The sequence below is a fragment of the Mus pahari genome, chromosome 1, assembly GCF_900095145.1.
Source record: "Mus pahari chromosome 1, PAHARI_EIJ_v1.1, whole genome shotgun sequence".
Taxonomy (NCBI): Eukaryota; Metazoa; Chordata; class Mammalia; order Rodentia; family Muridae; genus Mus; species Mus pahari.
In genome coordinates, this window is record NC_034590.1 from 7,287,499 (window position 1) to 7,309,771 (window position 22,273).

General features: G+C 44.1%; 1 protein-coding gene across 1 annotated transcript in view; it reads right to left on the bottom strand.

Annotated features, from left to right (window-relative positions):
• Positions 1-12,915: 12,915 nt before the first annotated feature.
• The window catches only part of Lsm14a (LSM14A mRNA processing body assembly factor), a 46,503-nt gene continuing 37,145 nt past the window's right edge, over positions 12,916-22,273 (bottom strand). Inside the window, exons 6-10 of the mRNA XM_029532745.1 lie at positions 21,542-21,724; positions 21,269-21,440; positions 19,317-19,548; positions 16,124-16,180; positions 12,916-14,251 (exon numbers count right to left, since the gene is read on the bottom strand). Of these exons, the coding sequence (XP_029388605.1) occupies positions 16,157-16,180; positions 19,317-19,548; positions 21,269-21,440; positions 21,542-21,724 (611 nt within the window). The 3' untranslated portion in view covers positions 12,916-14,251; positions 16,124-16,156. The remainder of the gene's footprint in view (positions 14,252-16,123; positions 16,181-19,316; positions 19,549-21,268; positions 21,441-21,541; positions 21,725-22,273) is intronic.

Sequence of the window (22,273 nt, forward strand, 5' to 3'; positions counted from 1 at the left end):
ACACTCCAGAAGAGGGTGTCAGATCTTGTTACGGATGGTTATGAGCCACCATGTGGTTGCTGGGATTTGAACTCCGGACCTTCGGAAGAGCAGTCAGATGCTCTTACCCACTGAGCCATCTCACCGGTCCCCTTGGCAATCCTCTTATCTCAGCTTCTGAAGTGCTGGGTTTACAAATGTGAGCCAACACACCATGACAACAAGGACTTTCTTAGAAAGCTGTCCCGGAAGCAGTGACTGGAAAGGGACAATAATCAGAAGCCCAGTCCTGTTTGATGAAGATCTGGAGAACAACATGTTTGGACTTTAACAGAATGCAGAAGGTTCTAGAACAACCATTTCTATACTAAATGGAACCTCTCGAAGAGCAAGGCCTCTTTGTATCTAGATAGCAGTTGGTAAACAAATGGGGAAAAAGAGTATATTCAAGTTCTTCCTAATAATACAACATGAGGGGAGAAATGGGGATTAGCTTTATAGTTTCCGGTGATAAAGGTGTTTGCTTCGAGCCTTACTGCCTAAGTTGGATCCCTGGAACCCACATGGTGGAAGGAGAGAATCAGGTCTAGCAAGTTGTCCTCTGACCACCACATGAGCACCATGGCAAAGGGCATGCATATGCATCCTGAGAGATGTAATAAGTAAATAAATAAATTGTACAACACAGTAAAGGCATGCACCAGGCTGGAGAGTTCAATTCCTAGCAATCACATGGTGGCTCACAACCACCTGCAATGGGATCTGATGCCCTCTTCTGGTGTGTCTGAAAATAGCAACGGCATCCTTACATATATAAAACAAATCTTAAAAAAAAAATAAAAATAAAAAGGCATGTACCACCACTACCTGCCTAAAATAAATATTTTAAACCAGCTGTGGTTGCAAAGGCAGGTGGGCCTTTGTGAGTTTGAGGCCAGCCTGGTCTACATAGTGAGTTACAGGGATAATGTTCTCTCAAAAAATATTTTTAAAGAGGCAAATTGGGTTTTACACACACACACACACACACACACACACACACACACACACACACACACATACTCACTCATGTGCACATGTTACTCAATTTGGAGAGAGATGCTTTCTGGAAGAACAGAAGTCAAACAGTAAATAGCATTTGCCTTGAAAGAAAGAGTGTGGGCTCTGTGTCCTGAGCACTAGTGTGGATCAAGGCTCACTCTTCTTCTTCCCAGGGCTGCTGTGTCTTGTCCACGGTGACTCTTCTATAGGAATGTCCCCATTGGGAACCAAGACCCTTGAACTTGGCCCTCACTTATAAACGAAGACATGAATTCCCTGTGAAATTATTGGTAACTTCCCTTTGAGACCTTTCCCAACTGCAGAACAGCCTCTGTCACCAGCTCAAGGGCACCTGGAGGCTCAGTTCGGCTTTCATGTTAAGTGTGGGAGTTGGGCCTTCCACCTACTACAGCAAGTCCATGACCTCCCTTGAGCTCCTTTACCTCAAGAGCTAAATGCAGTCATTAATAATGAATTAAAAAAAAAAATCAGTGAGTCCGAAAAGACAAAGGAAACTAGATGTATTATGGGTTTTCTTCGACCTTCTCATCTCAGCAGGAATGTCCCTCTCTTAAAAAAAAAAATCAAAAAACCCTCCTCCAAATAGAATGTCCCTCCCTTCAATTTCCTGTGTGTCTCTCTATCCATCCTCCTGCCTCCCTCTTCAGTGCTGGATCTCAGGCATGCAGTTCTTTATCCAGTGAGGAACAAGACTATGTATGTTATTTTTTCTTCACTTGTGTTAACCATATTCACATGTTAAAAACATTTTTTTCCAGGTCGGGAGATGGCCCAGAGGCTAAGACCATTAACTGCTCTTCCAGAGGTCCAGAGTTCAATTCCCAGCAACCACACGGTGGCTCACAACCATCTGTAATGGGATTCAATTCTGGTGTATCTGAAGACGGTGACCATGTATTCATATACATAAAATAAATAAATCCTAAAAAAACAAAAAATCTTTCCCATAATGCAGAGTATTTACAAATAGCCTATAGAAGAGTAAGTACAAATAACTTACATGATAAAACAGCACCTACCCTCAAAGAGACCAATGCGTGATACTGATGTGCTGTGTACGTGCACATGTGCACGGGCAAGGGCAGGTATGCAAGGGCTTGTCTGGTGCAAATGTCTGTGGTACTGGTGGCTGAACCTAGCTAGGCTCACACATGTCACATATTGAGCAGTATTCTACTACTGAGCTGCACACTAGCTCCTGACATCATATAATTTAGGTTACAGCTCTTACCCCCCTTTTTTGAGACAGGTTCTCTCTAGGCAGAGAATGCCTTATAACTCAAATTCATAGAGACCTGCCTGCCTCTGTTTCCTAAGGTTAAAGGTGTGCACCACCATGCCCCGGCAGAGCGCACATTCTCCAAAGCTGCTTCCCACAGTACTGATGATCATGTGGTTCGAACCTGTAAAATAAAAGAATTATGCTCACCCCCCATCTACCTCTGATGAGGTCAGTTCAGAGCAGTTGGAAAATTCCACCAGGCACCCCTCCCCTTCTGGAAGAGACAGGTTAGAGAGCACATACCAGAAGGAAGACGCTAATTAAGCCCCTACTACCTCATTCCCTAAAGACCAATCAGTTTAAATGGAGCTCTGTTCCTCCAATCATATTGTTCCTAGCTGCTGATGCTCTATTCTGCCCCTGGAAACTGTATAAAAACTCGCTGACCTGGGCCGCCCAGGGTTGCTGCCTCTCCTTAGGGTGCAGGATGATGACCCCAGAATGCTGGAACAATAAATTCCTCTGGCTTTTTGCATGGATCCCCCGTTCCACATTGTTCACTGGGGGTGTGTGTGGGGGTGTTTCCCAGTAAGCTAAGGCTCATCCATCCGAGTCTTACACCTTCAAATAAATGAGACTCAAACTGTGATTAATTTATTAGGCTCTGCACAATTACCAGGGGATGGCCCCTAATCTAATTCTCTAACTCTAGATTGGCTACTTCAACTGTGCTTCCCAATACTTGTTTGAATCTTCTTGGGTTATTTCTGCTCCAGCAGTCTGGTGTCCTGGGGAGGCATTTCACTCTGGCTTGGGCATGTACTGCTGGTCCATCATGACTAATGGTGATCTCCTCTTCTCTCTGTCTTCTCCTCCTCTGTGCCCCCCTTCTCTTCCTCGTCCCTACTTGTAACCCCACCTCCCCACCTAATAACTCAAACCTTATAAATGCTCTCTATTCCCCTCAGTGACTGGCTGTTGCCAGTTTTATTTAACCAATAGTTTTAAACTGGGGAGTAAAATTTGCACAACAAAGGCTAGTGTACATGGAAATTTGCTTGTCTTGGGGCAACCAGGTCTTGGAGTACAGAATCTAGCATTTGAATATACAGCAGCACCAGACCAACCCCCAACACAACCCCACCCTAACTGAAGAATACACTGCCCCTGAATACACTGTGGCTCCTGAGTATGACAGAACAGGTATTTATTACAATTATAAAGCCATTCTGTTTCCAAGAATTTCCACTTCTTAGAATTTCTCTTCCAGATAAACCCACACATGAAATGATAATGAAGGTCTTTCACTACAGTGTTCCCTGGACTACAGAAAACTGGGAAACAACTTAGCTTCCTGTAACCACAGGTCTGGCACAGCAAGGGGTCTGATTCTGAACCCTGTTCCCTTAGTCCAACTGGGTGAATACATACAATGAAGACAATTTGCTAAGGGATGTCACACGGGCCTCTGCTAGACGGGCTCTATGACAAAGGCCATTGTAACATAGACTGAGGACTCAAGACTCAAGCCACATGTTCCAAGTACCAGGGAGCAGGGACACCTGGAGTAATAATAGGGGCCTTCATGCTTCTTGGTCTGCTAATTTTTTGACAGAGTTCAGCCCACCTGCCAGTATTGCGGTGGAGTGCCCTGCTTTCTCTCTGATCCCTTCCCACAGCTCCATTCCTACTTTCAAATGTTCTGTTCTGCACCCTAACTTCCATGGTTGCTGTTCAGGGTCACACCTGCCACAAGGGCTTTGCAGGTGCTCTTGTTTCTGCTTGAATGTCCTTCCTCCCTTAAGTATTAAAAGAAAAAAAATTGGGCTGGAGAGATGATGGCTCAGTGGTTAAGAACACTCACTGCTCTTCCAGATGTCCTGAGTTCAATTCCCAGCAACCACATAGTGACTCACAACCATCTGTAATGGGATCTGATGCCCTCTTCTGGTGTGTCTGAAGAGAGCAATGGTGTACTTATATACATAAATAAATAAATCTTTAAAAAAAAAGAAAAAATTATATGTATGGGTGTTTGTCTGCATGTATGTCTGTGCACCATGTGTGTGCAGTGTATGTGGGCTCTGGAATGGGCCTCAGATCCCCTGGAACAAGAGTTAGCTTGCCTTGTGGATGTTGAGAATCTAACCCCAGTCCCCTGGAAGAGCAGCTAGTGCACTTAACTGCTTAGCCATCTCTCCAGCCCCTGAGGTCAACCCCCAATGGCCTCTTAACAGGGTCTCACCACATAGCTCTGGACATCCTGGAACTAAGTAGACCATTGTGGCCTCAAACTCAGAGATTAACCAGGCGCTGCCTCCAAGTGCTGGGCTTAAAGGTGTGTGCTCCATGTGGTCACTTTTTAAATGTACATATTCCTCACCTACTTAAAACTGGAGGCAGCAACTCCTTCCTGGCACCACTCTCTTTCTTGCCCACGTCCTGCTTTTTCCATCTCTTAAGCCTCTTTATGTAGTAGGTGCTCATGTAGTCTCCTTGCAGAAAGCAAGTGCCAGCCAGCACTGGCTTGGTTCCATTTGTTGCTGCTTCCTCTGCAATGAGAAATAGAGTTGCTATACAGTAAGGACTTAAAGTCTGGGGCTGGAAAGATGGCTCAGCAGTTAAGAGCACTGGTTGCTCTTCCAGAAGTGCTGAGTTCAATTCCCAGCTACCACATGGTGGCTCACAACCATTTATAATGAGATTTGGTGCCCTCTTCAGGCATGCAGGCATATATGCAGGCAGAATGATATATGTATAAATGAATCTTAAAAACCTAAAAAAAAAAAAAAAAAAAAAAAAAAAAAAAGAACGTATTGTTTGCTGAATAAAAGGGCTTTCCTCTTTCATACAAAGTCAGTAACATACTAAGAATCTGAAGGCACGTGGGAGTGGGGTGAGGCCAGCTTCTCCAATACTGCAACTTCTCCCTTTCCCCATGCCCTGCTTCACCAGATTTTTTTTTTTTTCTTTTTTTAATAAGACAAGTTTCTCTGTGTAGACCAGGTTGGCCTCAAACTCAGAAATCTGCCTGCCTCTGTCTCCCAAGTGCTGGGATTAAAGGCATGTGCCACCACTACTGGGCCAGATATTTAATATAGGGTCTTGCTATAGCCCAGGCCTGCTTTAGCCTCCCAAGGGGTAGTCCAAGACCTTCTAAAGTATGTAAATTATACACAGGGTACACTTACCTTTCCTATAAAAATAACTTAAAAGTCTCTGTCTTTTTTGTTGGTTTTTTTGAGACAGGGTTTCACTATGTCTCTGTGGCTGGCCTGGAACTTCCTATTCAAAACAAGCTGCCTTCCAGATCATAGGTGTCGCTGCCTCTGCTTCCTCATTCAAAGCACGCACCGCCAGGGCCAGTTTTTTAAAAATACAATTTTTAAAGATTTATTTTATTTTGGGAACTAAAGAGACGGTTCAGTGACTAAAAGTCCTTCTGAGGACTCAGATTTGATTCACAGCACCCACATGGCAGCTCACAACCGTGTGTAACTCCAGTTCCAAGGGAATCTAACACCTTGTTCTCAACTCCATGGGCCCCAGGCAAGCATGTAGTGCACATACACACATGCAGATAAAACATTCTCACACACGAAACAAATCCTGAATTTTTTTTTTAATTCATGGTGTGTGTGTGTGTGTGTGTGTGTGTGTGTGTGACAAATGCCTGAGTGCCTGCTGAGGCCAGAGAGAGCACCAGACCTTTGGAGCTGTAGTTACAGGGGGTTGGTTGGGAGCTACTTGGGAGATGGAGGCAGGTAGACCTCTAAGTCTAAAGTCAGCTAAGGCTACATAGTGGGACTCTTCTAAAACAGTCTGGGAGTGAAGCTCAGTAGTAAAGGACCTGGCTGCTAAGTGCAAGGTTGAGCTCAAACCCCAGTGCCCACAAAAAAAGCATAAAGGTAAATGTGCCGTGTAGCTACTACAGTATGAAACTAATTCTGTATACAATATTAAATAGTATGCTAGCACAGTAATTAACTAATAATGGAAAGGCTTCTCACGAAAGAAGCTGAGTGAGTCTGTAATTTAAGTCTGGGAGGTGGGTAGGGTGCCAGGGCACAGGCCAAACTGTTGACAGGTCTTTCTAAAGTAGGGTCCCCAGGGAAGGCCGGAGGCAGACCAGGGTGGTTTAGATTGCGGGGGCAGTCTCTGTCAGATAGCTTTCAGTTCTCTTTGAAGTCGCTGGTCAGACCACTTGCCGTCTGCAGAGAGGTGATTACACAAATATGTGTTGCTGGCCACGTCCAGGCCCAGGAGAGGGAGACTCATATTACAGTAGTATTCATTTCCCAACTATTTGTTGCTGGGAGCTGAAGCCAGGGATGGTCTTGTGCACACTAGGCAAGTGCTCTACCATTAAGCTACATCCCTCACCCTTCAACTATCCCCCGCCCTTCTAGGTGAAGAGTGACTGTGTAGACAAGTGGATCCCTTCAGAGCTGAGGTTTCTGTCAGGCAAAAAAAGCACAAGAAGCTCACAAGAGGAGCTGGGGACTTCAGGGCATCTGCAATATAAATGATGGATTATGGTGTCTAAGCTGGCTAGAGACTGGCAGGGAGGAACAGAAAGGAAGAAGCTCATAAAGTTGAAAAAGATAGATCCCAGACCCGGAGTTACATTCCCGGTGCCTCACCTCCCACCAACCAGCTGAAGCCCAAAGCAAGTGACAGCCAACACTCTGAGCCACTGCAGATGGGTGGATGGACAGGTGTGCCCACGGTGTTACATAGGAGGGGATGAGAGGAAAAGGTCACTGGACAAGGGACAAAGTCAGGTGTGCAGTGATGTGCTGAGGCATCGCAGCAGGTCGAACTGCTGTGGCTTTGGGACTCGTCACACGTCTTCCTCCTGCCCAGCATCTGGAAGTGTGTACTGACAGATAGCCCCTCCCATGCCCCAATTCCAGAACTGCTAAGAATGGCTCACTGTTTCTACACTGTCTGCACAAACAATGTGGTTTGCTTGTGGTTCCTGCTGGAAGTGTGGCATTTGGGTGTAAGGCAGGCAGAGGGTGCTTCCGTAGCCAGGTCCTCCCCACCCCAGTGTGGCAGCCATGGCACTGAGTCTTAAGCCTTGGCAGACAGCACTGCTTTCACCCTTACACTGGAGAACTGGGCACATCTTGAGAGGCTCCACTTCCTACGTCTCCTTCAACGCTTGGATCTGGTGTTTTGCACTTTGCTCCTGGGCCTCTTCCCTCTGGTTTGAATTCTTTCAGAGGGACACACCATGGCCACAAGAATGATGATTCTGTGGACTCCCAGCCAGAAGCCAAAGACATCCCATAGGCAGAAAGGAGCTCGGTGTGGTGGTGGTATACACCTGTGAGTCCCAGACTTAGAAGGGGGAGGCCAGAGTCTTAATTTCAGTGCCAGTCTGGATCTATCCCCAAAATAAAAATGAACACATACCTATTAAAAAAAAAAAGGGAATGGAGGGCACTGGATTTTACAAGATGAGGGTGTTCATGGGTGGACAGTCATGACCCAAAGTGAAAAAGATCACATGTCATTCAATAGTTTCTTTTTTGAGATGGTCTTACTGTTTACCCCTGGGCTGTCCTGGAACTCACCATGTAGACCAGGCTGGCCTCAAACTCAGAGATCTGCCTGCCTCTGCCTCCTGAGCATTGGGATTAAAGGCGAGTGTCACTATGCCTCTCTCAAAAGCTTTTGTTTTGTATTTTGAGGGAGAAACAAGAATGCCATACTACACTTACTGAATGTGTTTCTAGGGCAAGTCCTAGCTCACTGTTACCATGGGGATAGATGACAGTTGGAGTGATATTACATGGGAGAAGGTCAGACACAGAGTTAATCCTGGTCCTGCATTCTCAGGGTGTTCTGGCACTTCAGGGTTAGAAACCAATGACTGAAGATAGATAACTAACATGGAATACACACAGCTAGACTTCTCAAGTCCTCAAGGGCTCTAAGTCAGCTTTTTCTTCCTGTCTAGCCTTCTCTAGAAGCTAGATATTACCCAGTGTAGCATTGTCTGTGGAGTAGGTGGGCTGGTCTGTTCACATATCTAATGCACTACAGTGAGAATCGAGCACTTCTGAGCTAGATGGTGGTAACACAGGGGAGCCCCATACCTTGTAACCGCGGCACTCGAGAGAGAGGCAGATAGATCTGTTTCAGGTCTGAGGTCACTATTGCTTGTCTATATAGTGAGTTCTAGGCCAGCCAGGGCTACACAACACGAAAGGGTATCAGAGAGGAAGGTGGATGGGGAGAGGGAGACAGAGAGACTCAGAGACTGTGAGGGTGGATAAATGGCTCAGTGGGTAAAGGTACTTGGCCTACAAGCCTCATGACCTGAGTTTGACCCCTAGGATTGACAGTTACAGCAGGGCAGTGAATCCATCAAGCTGTCCTCTGGCTCCACGCACAGGAACTCAAATAAACTAACACTACCGCACACTCCTATTTATATGGATAGAAACAATAAGAAATCTGTGTTGGGAAGGGTTAGGAGTGAGCCTTGAAAAGTAAGGTTCCTGGGAGTGGGACTGGGAATCTGCCAATGCAGATTCTGACCGGTGAAAGGGTCAGTTCTGCTGATCCAAATCTGCAGGATCTCCATGACTGGGGCAACAACAGGACAACCAGAAGACGCGGTGAGGATCCAGTATTGATGGTGTCACAGAAGCCAGAGATCTTGGACCAGACCAATGACTCATCGCAATGAGCACTGGCAAGTGAAGATGTGTGGACAGGGGCATACAGTGAGACACTCTGTGACATGCTATAGTTCCAACATGAGATGTGTCCTATGCTTTGTGTGTGTGTTTTTGGGGAGGCTGCAAGGGCATAAAGTGGATTCAAGGGGACAGGGAGATGAGCTGGGCTGGGGTGCAAGATGTGAAACTCATAAAGAATACAAAGTTAAAAAACAGTGAGCTTCACCGAGCCAACACACCTCTAGGCAATGGTGCACCATGCTGTTTGTCCTTCCACTCCTTTCTGTAAGTATGTCTTCTAGTTAGGTGTGGTGGCACATGCTTACAGTCCCAGCAGTGTGGAAGGCAGAGGCAAAACAACTGCTGCAAGCTCCAAGTCAGCCAAGTCCACTCAATGAGTCTCAAAATGTCAAAATCAGTTCTGTTGGTGCATACCAGTAATTCTAGGAGTTAGAGTCTTTAAAGATTTATTATTATATGTAAGTACACTGTAGCTATCGTAAGACACACCAGAAGAGAGATCTCATTATGTATGGTTGTGAGCCATCATGTGGTTGCTGGGATTTGAACTCAAGACCTTCAGAAGAGCAGTCAGTGCTCTTAACTGCTGATCCATCTCTCCACCCACAAGGCAGGCTTCTTTAAGTTTAAGGTCAGCTTTAGTTACACAGTACAAATGCCTTCAGTATTTGGGATGCTAAGGCAGGAAGGTGGCATGTTTAAGGACAGCCTGAACTAAATGGTGGATATCTTGTCTCCTAAACAAAATCCCCACAACTTTTATAGCATAAGCATCCCTTTTACATGTGATGCCTTCAAGGAAAGAGAAGTCATCAATTCCATGTTATAAACCACCACCTGAGGTGCCTAACAAGGGACAAGAAATATTATTAAACCTAGAGGAGTGGAGTGAGGCCATTGTCCGGCTAGCCCATTTTCTTGCACCATGGCTGGGATCTGTACTTTCAATGAGGCTGGCAGCTGAGGATTACCTGGATTAGGGGAGCACGAGGATTGCAGAGGTGCCCTTCAGACACCTAGTAAACATGCTCCTCTTCTTGGTTCTAGAATGGCTACAAAAGCCAGCAGCTGAAACTCATTATATCCTGCGTGGGCCCAGGCTCCACACAACCTTGGCACCGCTCACTTGCAGACTGCCAGTCTTAGGGAAATAACTTTCTGGGCTGAGTGGCTCTAGGCAGATTTATGCCCCTAAAGCACCAATGACTGTGAGTCACCCCGAAAGCCTCACTCCTGACTCAAAAACACGTCTAGCTGTTTTGTTTCCCTGAAAGCCTAGGACTAAAAAGCCGTAACCCTGCATCAACACATTTAAGGCACTTCCTCAAAACCCAACCTTAGCCTGTCCTGGGCTAGAGTTGGGCCTTTTAGGGGTAGGTTCACGACTTAGTCCGGAAGTATTGTTTTTGTTTTTGTTTTTCAAGACAGGGTTTCTCTGTGTAGCCCTGGCTGTCCTGGAACTCACTCTGTAGACCAGGCTGGCCTGGAACTCAGAAATCCGCCTGCCTCTGCCTCCCGAGTGCTGGGATTATAGGCGTGCGCCACCACGCTCGGCTGGAAGTATTTTTTATTAAAATGAACTGAGCTGTGATTTGGAGACACTGGCACAGGGTCACAGGTCTGGCCCCAAACTGGTGGAACCTTAAAACCACAAGGCCCTTTCCTAAACTCTGGTCCTGGCCAACAGACCTAGCACCTCAGATGGCCACTCCCACAGGAGCTTGCCTGGTGTACTAGGGAGCAGCACACGGACAGATGGCCACTTGGACACTCAGAACTATGACTTCCTTTGTTGTCATCTCTTCAGATACCTCAAGACAGTTGTCACCATAAGGCTATGTGGCAGGACCCCACTTCTGACTCTGATTCAGGGGTAACAGTGTTAATCCCATGACTTTGATTCCTACCTGTTTTGCAGAGCTGGGATCAAATCCACAGCTATGTAGGTATTAGTCAAGTGTTCTGCTACTGAATTACACACTGCCAGCTCTTTTCCAAGACAGGGTCTCTCTGTGTAGCCATGACTGTCCTGGAACTCGCTCTGTATACCAGGCTGGCCTCTAATTCAGAGTCCCCCTGCCTCTGCCTCCCAAACGCTGGGATTAAAGGTATGTGCCCTGACTCGTGGCTTTGAAGCTGACTGTAAACAGTAAACCAAGCAGTGCCACCTAGGCTACTGTAACTCCCTTACCTTGATTACCACAAACCATGCCACACTCCAATGTCTGCAAACTTAAATACTGAGTATGGCCCAGGCACCCACAACACTCAATGCAGACATGGTACCTGCATTAAAGAGCTTAAGGGGGCTGGTGAGATGGCTCAGTGGGTAAGAGCACCAGACTGCTCTTCCGAAGGTCCTGAGTTCAAATCCCAGCAACCACATGGTGGCTCATAACCATCCGTAACAAGATCTGACGTCCTCTTCTGGAGTGTCTGAAGACAGCTACAGTGTACTTAACATATAATAAATAAATTAATTAAAAAAAAGAAAAAAGAAAAGAAAAGAAAAAAGTTGCTTCTCACTCACCACATGCTGGAAATGCAGCGCCCTGAAGCAGCTTTTTGGTAATTACAAAATGCACTCATTTGCTATCTGCTAGGAACAAATCAAGTTTGCAAACCCCAAAGGAAAGTAGAGCAATGTCTCTGTTTTGTCAGGTGTGGTGCCTAACATCTGCGATTCCAAGAAGGCAGAGTTACAACGGCCATCAGAGGCTTCTGTGAGAACCTGTTCACTGTGCTTTGTTAAAGGTCAGTTTCGATGTGGATGTATGGGATTTGGATTTGGAGGGGGGGGGTGAGGGTGGGAATTGTAGCTTTTCTAGTGTGGAGTCTACCAAGGCTCTTAGAGGACCATCAGATGAGCCAATGTTGATGCTAGCTGATCAGTGTCCTGTGAGGCGTGGGAGTCCTAGGCCTGACTAGAGAACCTCTAAGGCACTCAGTACAGCACAATGGAGCCTATCTTAAAAAATGACACTCAGCTGGGACAAGGAAGTAGCTTAGGTGATGCAGAGAGCTCTCCTATAGCATGCATGGAGCCTTGGGTTCCAACCCTAGTGCTGCATTAACTGTGTGTAGTGGTACAGGCCTTATGTTTCTGGGTGAGCTACACTCCACTCATCTGCAACCCACGTCAGCTATCTCCTACATCTATCTGCCCATAGAGGTGCACTTTGAATGGGGCGTTCCAGTGTGGTTTATGTGTGGCTGATCTTTTCTCCTCATGTCACAGATCTTAATTAGTGAGTGTCATATGCTCAGAGAGAAAGGGACTTCTAGCTTTCCTTGACCACGTACAACAAGAAATAAACATTTTAAGAGGTTAGACAACGGCTGAGCTGCTCTAGGGCCAACATTACCACTGCTGCAGCCCAAACTCAAGATGCTTTTCATTTTCTTCCCATGAAGAGAATGTCACTACCTATGAGAAAGAACTTTGAGAAGAGTTTTCATTGAAGAGTTTTATTCTGTTTTAGGATAAAAGCCTTGCGATTGGAAGATGCACAGTGGGGTCACCATGCTGCCAGTTATTATTGGGACAACGAATGCCCCAGGGTACTGAGAAAAAGTACGAGTTCACCCTGTATGAGCGTGGAGAACTGGGCTGGCACATCTCAGCCTACAAGTGTTAGCACAGCATGTGCTCTGATGCCTTAACATGCCTAAACATGTGTTCAATCTCATGATTTGTGGACCCTACAAAAGGGTTAGTTGTTCACATGCAGGCGCACAGTAAATGACGGCTATCAGGTTCTGGACCTCAACAATGAAACCAAATTATAAGATATTTTCTTATTGCTCTATACAAAAGATATAAAACTAAAAAACAATCAGCCATCCTTAAGTAGTCCAATTCTCCTACAGTGCAGTTTCACATGCCTTTATCATTACTGAATGGTTTAGTGAGAAAGTTAACAAAAACCAGTATAGTTAAAAATATTGAAATCTTTGGATCCCTTTATTCCATGGCCTTTATTAAAAACACAAAGTGGCCAGATCTTTTTTCACTATAGCTTAAATATCAAAAAAGATTTATTAGTAATTTACAGTTAGCAACAAACGTGTACAGGGAGTCATTAGGAGGCCACAGGCCGACCCACACACTATGTTAGTGATGTTTTACAGGTGCCAGAGGATTCTGGAAACTCCATCTTTTTGACATAAAATAGGAGTCAGCGTTACCACAACAGAATTCCAGGCATAGCAGGAGGAATGGGTCAACTGATATATCAAGTTTTAATGTCTTAAAAAGGAGAAGNTTACTTATTTGAAAATACAGCGAGGTACACTCTCATCTATGATTATTTACATTCATACACTTAAAATATCTGTTATTTAAACAAATCCTGTGATTTGCTACAAAATGAAGTCCATACACTATNCATGAATAATTTATGCTTTTTAGATAATGGAATAAAGTTATCAAATCTTCACTTGGGGTCCAAACATTACAAAGGAAATCAAGAACCTTAAGCCTGGAAAGCAAGGGAAAAGACCCACCCATATTCCTGCTCCTCGTCAAGCTGACTTCTGCAAGGACACGTCTGTTTGCTGACTTTAAAACNTTTATTCTTTAAAAAATTAGTTGCTTTTTATACAGCTATACAAAGTTCTTAATGTTTCTTTGGCAATGGAATATAATNGAATTTTACAACTATATAAAAANGTTACCTTTGCCTAAGAAACAGTATTTACCTGTGTGTACATAGTTGACTGACAAAATTCTCTACCATCCAGCACCCTAATTAAGTGTCGAAATAAGCTACCTCATATTATAGGATCTCCAAAAAGAAAGAGAAAGACACACACACACACACACACACACACACACGCACACGCACACGCACACGCACAAAACCTTCTGTGGCTCAAAACACAGTATCACGGCCTATCTGCAGGCAACTCGAAGTAATTGCCGAATACAATTAATTAGTGATAAGAAAATCCTTTCAGTGATGAAAAAATACTTAGCAGTTCCATTTCGCTGGCTTCAGTTCAACTCTAAACAAGGAATCACAACCACCCGCTACCCCACACACACTTATGCTTGTGTTTTAAGACGAGCCTTCCTGCCCCAAAGCAACTGCAGTGTAGCTTTGAACTGAAGCAGAAAACAGACAAAACCCAGTGCTGGTGACAGACAGACAGCAACTTCACTTCTTCATTCTTCACAAAGACTGAAAGCACTTTCCAGGACCATGAAGAGCTAGGAGTCACCTATTTTCAAAGACTTGTTTGTAGACTATGCAGCAACTTTGTTGTCTTTCTAAAAAGGAAAATAAGTATTAGTTCATGTTGCAAGCCAGGCTCTTCCTTAGTTTGCTTAAGTTTATTTAGGTTACCTTAACACACCCTTCCTCTTATTTTCACAGAAAAAATTTCTGTCCCATTGGTTCTTGGGCAGCACTGCTCTGACGTCCACACCCAACTCTCTGCTTACTCTCTGTGTGTCCTAGTCAGCGGAGGCTGGAGGAGTGGCTGGCCTATCAAGCAGGCACACCGCTCTGCAATACGGGGAGACCTTACTACCTTTGGTTGCCCCAACATTTTAAATACAACAGTTACATGAACTTTCACATGGTCACTCAAAAACTCTTTTGAAACAAGTTTCATAAAATCCCTAAATTTTGACATCTTTTACCAAGCAATACAATAATCCAGAAGGTAAAGTAGTATTTCTCTCTAAAATTGCATGATAGGAGAAAGCAGTATTGGACTTGAAATATATTAAAAAAAAAAAAAAAACAACAAAACTTTAAAATATATTTAATTTGCTTTGCTTTTATTATCTGTGTGTATGTCTGTGTTTTCAAAGAGGCCAGAAGAAGGTACTGGATGCCTGGAGCTGGAGTTGCAAGTGGTATGAGATCGGAGCAACTCACACTTGGGTCTTCTGCTCGAGCAGCAAGCTCTCTGTACTGTTAAGCTATCTCTCTGGCTCCCCAAAACTCTCTCTCCTAAAGGGTTAAGATGCACCTTACTGCGCAGAGCCTTAGCCTAGCATGCAGGAAGCCCTTGGCTTTATCTCCACCATCATGCAAACAAGTTGTGGTGGTGCATGCCTCTATGGACATGAAGTCAAGAGAAAAATTCAGTCATCCTTTGTTACACAGCAAGTTCTAGGTCATTTTAAGCCATATAAGATCAGGCCTTAAAAAAAAAAAAAAAAATCTTTGTAAGCTAATAAAAATTAAAAAAACAAAACAAAACTCTTAAATTTGAAATAAGTTTGAAAAACAATTTTAACTGGGAAAATTAAACACCATAACCAGTAAGAGATGCACACTAGCTCTGAAGGAGGCTCCAGTGAGATCAACCCTAAACTCAAGGCTTACTTGTAGCCAGGGACTTCTGTTTCTTCTCAGACACGCAGTTAGTACATAGTCCACTCATTCCCTTTATCTTTTCAGGTGTGGATAAAAACTATGCATGTGTGTTTATGTGTCTACATGTGTAGGAAACATGTTGAAATCTCTTTGTACTTAGGCTCTTTAGGGTCTAACCAACGGAGTATAACTACCTGCATACCAGTCAAACTGCATGACTGCACTACACGTCATCTGCAGGTTAGAATACAGGGAGCTGGCAGTGAACTCACGCCCAGCATACAGCTTAGCCTGTGGAGCATAGGTAAGCTCTACGCTTAATCCCTAGCACCACAGACAGGTAAGAGGGTATGGTAGGTTCTATGTAAATCCATATTAAGGGACTTGAGCATGAATGGATTTGGGGATTTATAGGGATCGTGGAGCCATCCCCCTTATACACAGAATGATGGCCATACCTATTTTTTTTTTTTTCAGAGACAGGGTTTTTCTGTGTAACTGCCCTGGCTGACCTTGAGTTCTGAGATTCTCCTGCCTCTGCCTCCCAACTGTTGGGATTAAAGGTGTGTACAATCACACCCTGTACCACACCCAATCTTTATAGACGTACATCCCAGTTACAGAAGGTCAGTTACTTCCTGGCTGAAAGACTTCCTCTGAGGGTACAATACCAAACTGTGTGTCATGTTACTTTAAACTGAAACACACATAGCAAAGTACAAGCTGGTACAGAAACAAGTGAACTAAACATAGCCCTCTGTCCCACCAAACCAACCTTCACACCTCCCAATTTCTTTCTTTTCTTTTTTTACCTTTCAGAAAGCAGTATGACCAATCCAGACCTTTTAGGGTCCAAAAGCCGTGGTTTTCTGAAAGGTTAAAAAAAAAGATAGGCGAAAGATAGGGAGAGAAAGGGGGTAAGGGAGGGAGAAGAAAATAAAAGGGGAAGGAAAGAGACTGAGTCATTTCAGATTCTTCCCACACCTGCCCAAATTAAAAAACAAAACATATATATAGCATTTGTCTGTGTGTGCATGCCTGTGGAAGCCAGAGGACTGCCTGGCACTGGAGTTACAGACAGATATGACATGGGTGTTGGTAACCAAACATGGGTCCTCAGGAAGTGTAGCAAGCACTTTTGGCCACTGTGTCACCTCCAGTCTCCATTCCAAATTCTTCATTGTCTTAGGATCTCGAACTGAATATAAGACTCAAATGTATAGTCTCACCCACCACAGTCACTGAAACTACTTAACAGTAACATATGAGAGAGAAGTTGACTACACTCATATCCCAATCCAGACATCCCCTTTCTCTCTGACACTCACGCCAGTCAGTGCTCCAACACTAAACCAGCTGATCTTAGTAAGGCTGCCAGGAGCAGCAACTTCCACTGGTGTGTGTGTGTGTGTGTATGTGTTCGTTCAGCAGGACATAATGCTTTCAAAATGAGTTCAGTGCTCCAGGGCAAAGCTTCTTGTTACACAATGAGAATCACTGTAAATGTTAAGGGAGCTTAGGTGTGATGGCTAATCCTGATTGTCTGTTTGACAGGATTGAGGCTGGGGTGAGAATGAACACTTTAGCAGCACGGGCTTAGGGTCCTGAACCGAGAGGAGGAAGACCTGAGCAGCAGCACTGTCTTTACTTCCCAGCCTCCTCAAGCACCCACTGCTATCCCTTCCCTCCCTGGGTGGGTCGTTCCCTGGAACCCTTCCTGCCATAAACTACTTGTCAGGAATTTCATCCGTGGGCGTCATATAGTTGGCATTCCAAATGAATGGATGTAGTGAGGTGGTCACATATGAATGGTTTACTCAGAACAACCCAGAAAAGGGGCAAGGTCAGTCTAAGGATGCAAAGTAGGTGGGACTCGAGAAATATATGGCAGAAGCAATATGTAAGACAAGAAAACAAGTTATAAAGAACAAGTGGACAAGCTCACAGAAGAGGGAGTGAAAGCATCTGAGCAAGAGAGCACACCAGCACACACACAGCAGCTCACTCTCACATCCTCTCTCTCCTCTCTCAAGGAAACTGAGCACTCAGGTGTAGCTCAGCTGGAAGAGAGCTTGCCTAGCATTCATCAGGCCCTGAGCCCAATCCCTATCACACAAAACTCAGGTATGGTGGCCCACACCTATAATTCCAGCACTTGGGAGGCAGAGACAAGAAGATCAGAAGTTCATGATCACCTTCAACTACACAGAAATTTGAGGACAGCCTTGGCTACTGAGATTCTGACTCTGTGTGTAAGATACCGTCTACCAATCCCTAAACATTCTAGGCAGTATTAGGTGGGAGGGAGGGAGGGGGGGAGTTGTAAGTAAGAAACAAAAAGAAAAAAAAAACTCTAGGAAGGAATATTGTGGGCACTCAAAAAGGCACAAGGCTGCAGAGAGGGTGGCCCCACTGTCAACAGGACTAGACACAACACTACATTTCTGACGAGGAGAGAGAAACAGATCATGAAACGACATATAGGATGTTTCAGACAAAATCCAAGAGTATTAAAGAAATTAAGGCTAGACAGAGTGTCATACAGTTTTAGCCCCAGAGTCTGATGTCTGTGAGTTTGAGGCCAGCCCGGTCTACATTATGAGTTTCAGGACATTCAGGGCTACACAGCAAGACCCTGTCTCAAAAGGAAAAAAAAAAGAGAAAGGAATGAAGGAAAGACAAACAAACAGACAGACCTAAAGTCAGTGGCTAATCATCAGTGTCAGGTATTCCAGAGAGGAACACGTGAGGAAGAGCTACTGAGCTATGATGGGGTCACTGGTAACTCTAAGACATCAGATAAGCAAGAATGATGTGAGGAGCTCTGAGCTCTGAAGGGGTCTTGTAATTGTGTAGCTGGGCACAATATCCAAGACATTAAAATCAACATAGCTGGTCCCAAAGCCACGAATACCAATGTCCTTCCACATAGACCCTCAACAATGGCTGATAATAAAAACTGGACAACAAAACTCCCATTAGCAAATTTTCGCAACTGTCTTCTGTTATTATCAGTGGATCTCTGTATAACAGGATTTGCCCTTTTCTATTTTCTTTCCTTGACAGTAAACTAGGACCCTTTAATAAGATAGCTGCAATGCCCACCTTAACTGGCCTCACTGGATAGACTGTACACAAAAACAGTACGTAGAGCAACAGAGTTCCCCCACAGCTGTTAGTGAGTGCTAATGCACCCGATGGTTCTCGAGAGCATGACAAGTGAGTTCCCTCCAAACCTATATTAAGAGCAGTGACTCAAGAGCCAACCTGCTGGGCTCAGTACTCAGTATCATCCCTCTGCTCCTGTGACCTTGGACAGTCTCTGTATCTGTTTCCTTTGTAAAAGTTAGATAATAATAGAACCCATCTCACAGAGCTCACATGAGGCTTAAATGAGTTACTGTGAAAAACATTCAGCACCATGCCTGTCACTCACTAACTACTATGCGAACGCCAATGCTCTCAGATGTACAGGTTTGCATTGCTTCCTTTGATGTTAAAGTGTAAAAATCTAGTAATAGGAAATAAAGGCAATACTACAGTCATTTTTTATTATACAGCTTTAGTGGCCCTTAGTGTGTGCTTCCTATAATTTTTTTTTCTCTTTTAATAAAAAGACAACCGTCACCTTCCTATTCTTCCTTCCTTTGGCTGAAAGAGCAGTTAGGCTTCAGGCAGCTCTCCAGCTACTGCTTAGTCCAATACGATGTTAATCACTCAATATAGTATTCTTTTTCTTTGAGACAAGTCTCACTATGTGGCTCTGGCTGTCTTGGAATTCAGAGATCCTCCAGTGCTGGGATTAAAGGCATGCATCACCCACGCTCAGCTCTTTTCTATTCATTAGCCAAGAAATCACTGTCCTTTAAATTAAATAATCTAATCATGTACATTCTCTAAGAGGTTAAACTAAAAGTTATTCTAATGTTTTAAAAATAATTCTGCCAAAACAGATACAAGTAAGACGTTCTGGATGCCATCCCTACAGCATGCAGCCATACTTACCCTGTATTCAAAATCTGCAAACTCCCTACCACCACGAGCGCCTCTGAATCCAGCACGAAACCCTCGAGGGGCAGTGAAGGTTCCTCCTCGGCCACTACCACGCCCTCTGCCACCACGGAAGCCAAGGCCTCCTCTGCCTCGGTAGCCTCCACGGCCACGGTTTGGACGAAGTGGGATGCCAAAAGTTTCAGCATTTAACCTTCTTTCTTCAGCCCAAGTTGGTCTCCTTTCTCTTTTATGGAAGAGCAGAGGAACATTAGCACATCAACTCAAAAAGTGCATCTTTCAGCAAATCTATGCAGCACCAATTCCTGATACATTTAATTGATTTCTCGAGCTCAATTGAAGAAATAAGAGCAGTCAATCTAGACTCTCCCAGCTCTCATGGCATGCAAGCTCTGTATACTCCTGCAGTATGTTTTCACATGACATAGAGGCTTGTTTCTTATAAGTACAACTGATAGATGCTAAAGAGCTGGGTAGTGGTAGCGCACGCCTTTAATCCCAGCACTTGGGAGGCAGAGGCAGGCTGAGTTCTGAGTTTGAGGCCAGTCTGGTCTACAGAGTGAGTTCCAGGACAGCCAGGGCTACACAGAGAAACCCTGTCTCGAAAAACAAAACAAAAACAAAAACAAAACAAAAAAAACCACACCCACACCCCCACAACCCCAACCAAACCCAGATGCTAAAAGCCTTCATATGAAGATAATTAAGACCCAAAGGACTTGTGATTAATTTCACTCAACCCACAGAAGAGAGGACAGAGCTGGTAGGGGAAAGACTTGGTAGAGAAGCTAGGAGATGGAGGTCCTAGTATCCTAGCTCAATTGCTGGACCTGATGAAATTAACCCAGCAAGTGCCCACATTGTTCTACCAATCATGCAGTCTACTAGGGCTCAGGCCTCCCTATCCATATTTACAGTGAAGTCAACAGTTGCCTCCAGGGGGCACTGAGCTGCAGTCAGGACAAAGGCAATGTGATGTGGGCAGCAGATTTCTGCAGCTCTTAGATTAATGTGCTAAGTCATTTCTTTTTGACAATTAGAAATTTTCTGGATCTTCTTTAACTATAATATGTCACAGTTTTACTGTATGAGTCAATTCTGAAGATATGTTTTCCATTTCGGCCTGTTTTCATTAGAATTATAATACAGACAGATTACACAAACGCTGTTTAATATCTAGGTGTGACTACATCTTTAAACAATAGTGTAAGGTTTTTGTTCCCCCCACCCAGGACAGGATCTCTCATAACCTAGGCTGGCCCTAGGTCTAACCAAGGGTGACCCTAAATCCCTGATCCTCCTGACTCCACCTCCTACTCAAGTGCTGGGATTACAGGTTCAAGTCTGATTCTTTATCTTTTTTGTGTCACTAGGATAAAACCCAGGGCCTTGCATATGCTAGGTAAGTGTTCCTCCATTGAACTACATTCCTAGCTTTCACTTTTTTTATTTTTTATTTTAATTTTAATTTAATTTTATTTTATTTTTGGTTTTTTTCGAGACAGGGTTTCTCTGTATAGCCCTGGCTGTCCTGGAACTCACTCTGTAAACCAGGCTAGCCTCGAACTGAGAAATCTGCCTGCCTCTGCCTCCCAAGTGCTGGGATTAAAGGCATGCGCCACTACGCCCGGCTCACTAAACAACAACAACAACACCAACACACACACACACACACACACACACACACACACACACACACCAACTGTGGGGGCTGGAGAGATGGTTCAATAGTTAAGAGCCCTGGCTCTTCCAAAGGATCTAGGTTAAATCCCAAGCTCCCACATGGCTGCTCACAACCATCTCTGCCTCCAATTCCAAGGGGTCTGATGCTCTTTTCTGGCCTTGTGGGCACTACATGCATGTGGTGTACATGGACAAACATGCAGACAAAACACCAAAACAATATACATAAAATATAACTGAATAAACCTTACAGAACCCAGTACCTATTATCATCACAAGAGATGTTGTCAAAGAAGGACTTGGTCTTGTCATAGTAGCAGTTGGGCCCAAGCGGGTCTTCCTCATCAGCATTCCCTTCACTGTTCTGAGTGTCAACTCCTGAGTCTCCTTTGTCTTCACCGTTTACAGGTTTCTCTTGTTTCTCAAGTTTATCTTCTAAGGAAAAACATGCAAGTTAAGACTTTACACATCTAAGTTGTAAACCATCTTTAACTCAAAGATCAACTTAATCATTTGAGTAGAAAAATAAAATTTACCTTTTAATTTAAGTTTATTATGAAACTCTCTGTCAATTTCCTCCTTGTTAAATTGTGCATTTGCACTTTCAAAGTCAAAATCTTTCTCAAATTTCATTGGACCATCTCGACGGATACCAAATCTTCCCCTGCCACCTCGATGACCCCCACGTCCTCTTCTTGGAGCAGAAGGAACTCCAGGAACTATGTTAATAAAGAATATTTATAATAACATTCAGTATGTATTAGCTGGTTTAGAATAATACTGTGGTCTTTGTATGAAATGATCTATGTTTAAACTCTATTTGTACGGTATATATGTATTTTTATACAAATAAGAAGTAGGGGTGGGTTGGAGAGAGGGTTTGTGATTAAGGACATTGGCTGTTCTTGCAGAGAACCTGGGTTTAATTCTCAGCATTCACATGGTGGCCCACATTCAAAACTCCAGTTCTAGGGAGTGATTGATGTGTTCTCCGACTCTGCTGAAACCAGGCACTTGTTCTACGCATACACATATGCAGGCAAAACATGCATGCATATAAAAGAAAAAAAACTTAAAACAACAACCCCCAAGAAGATTGCTTAGTGGGTAAAGGAGCTACGGGCAAGCCTGATGACCCAAGTATAATCTCTAGGTGGAAAGAGAACTGACTTCCACAGCTGTTCACTGACCTCAATATTGATACTGTGTACACTGGCACATATACGCAAATTAAAAACAAAACAAAAACCAAAAAAAAAAAAAAAAAA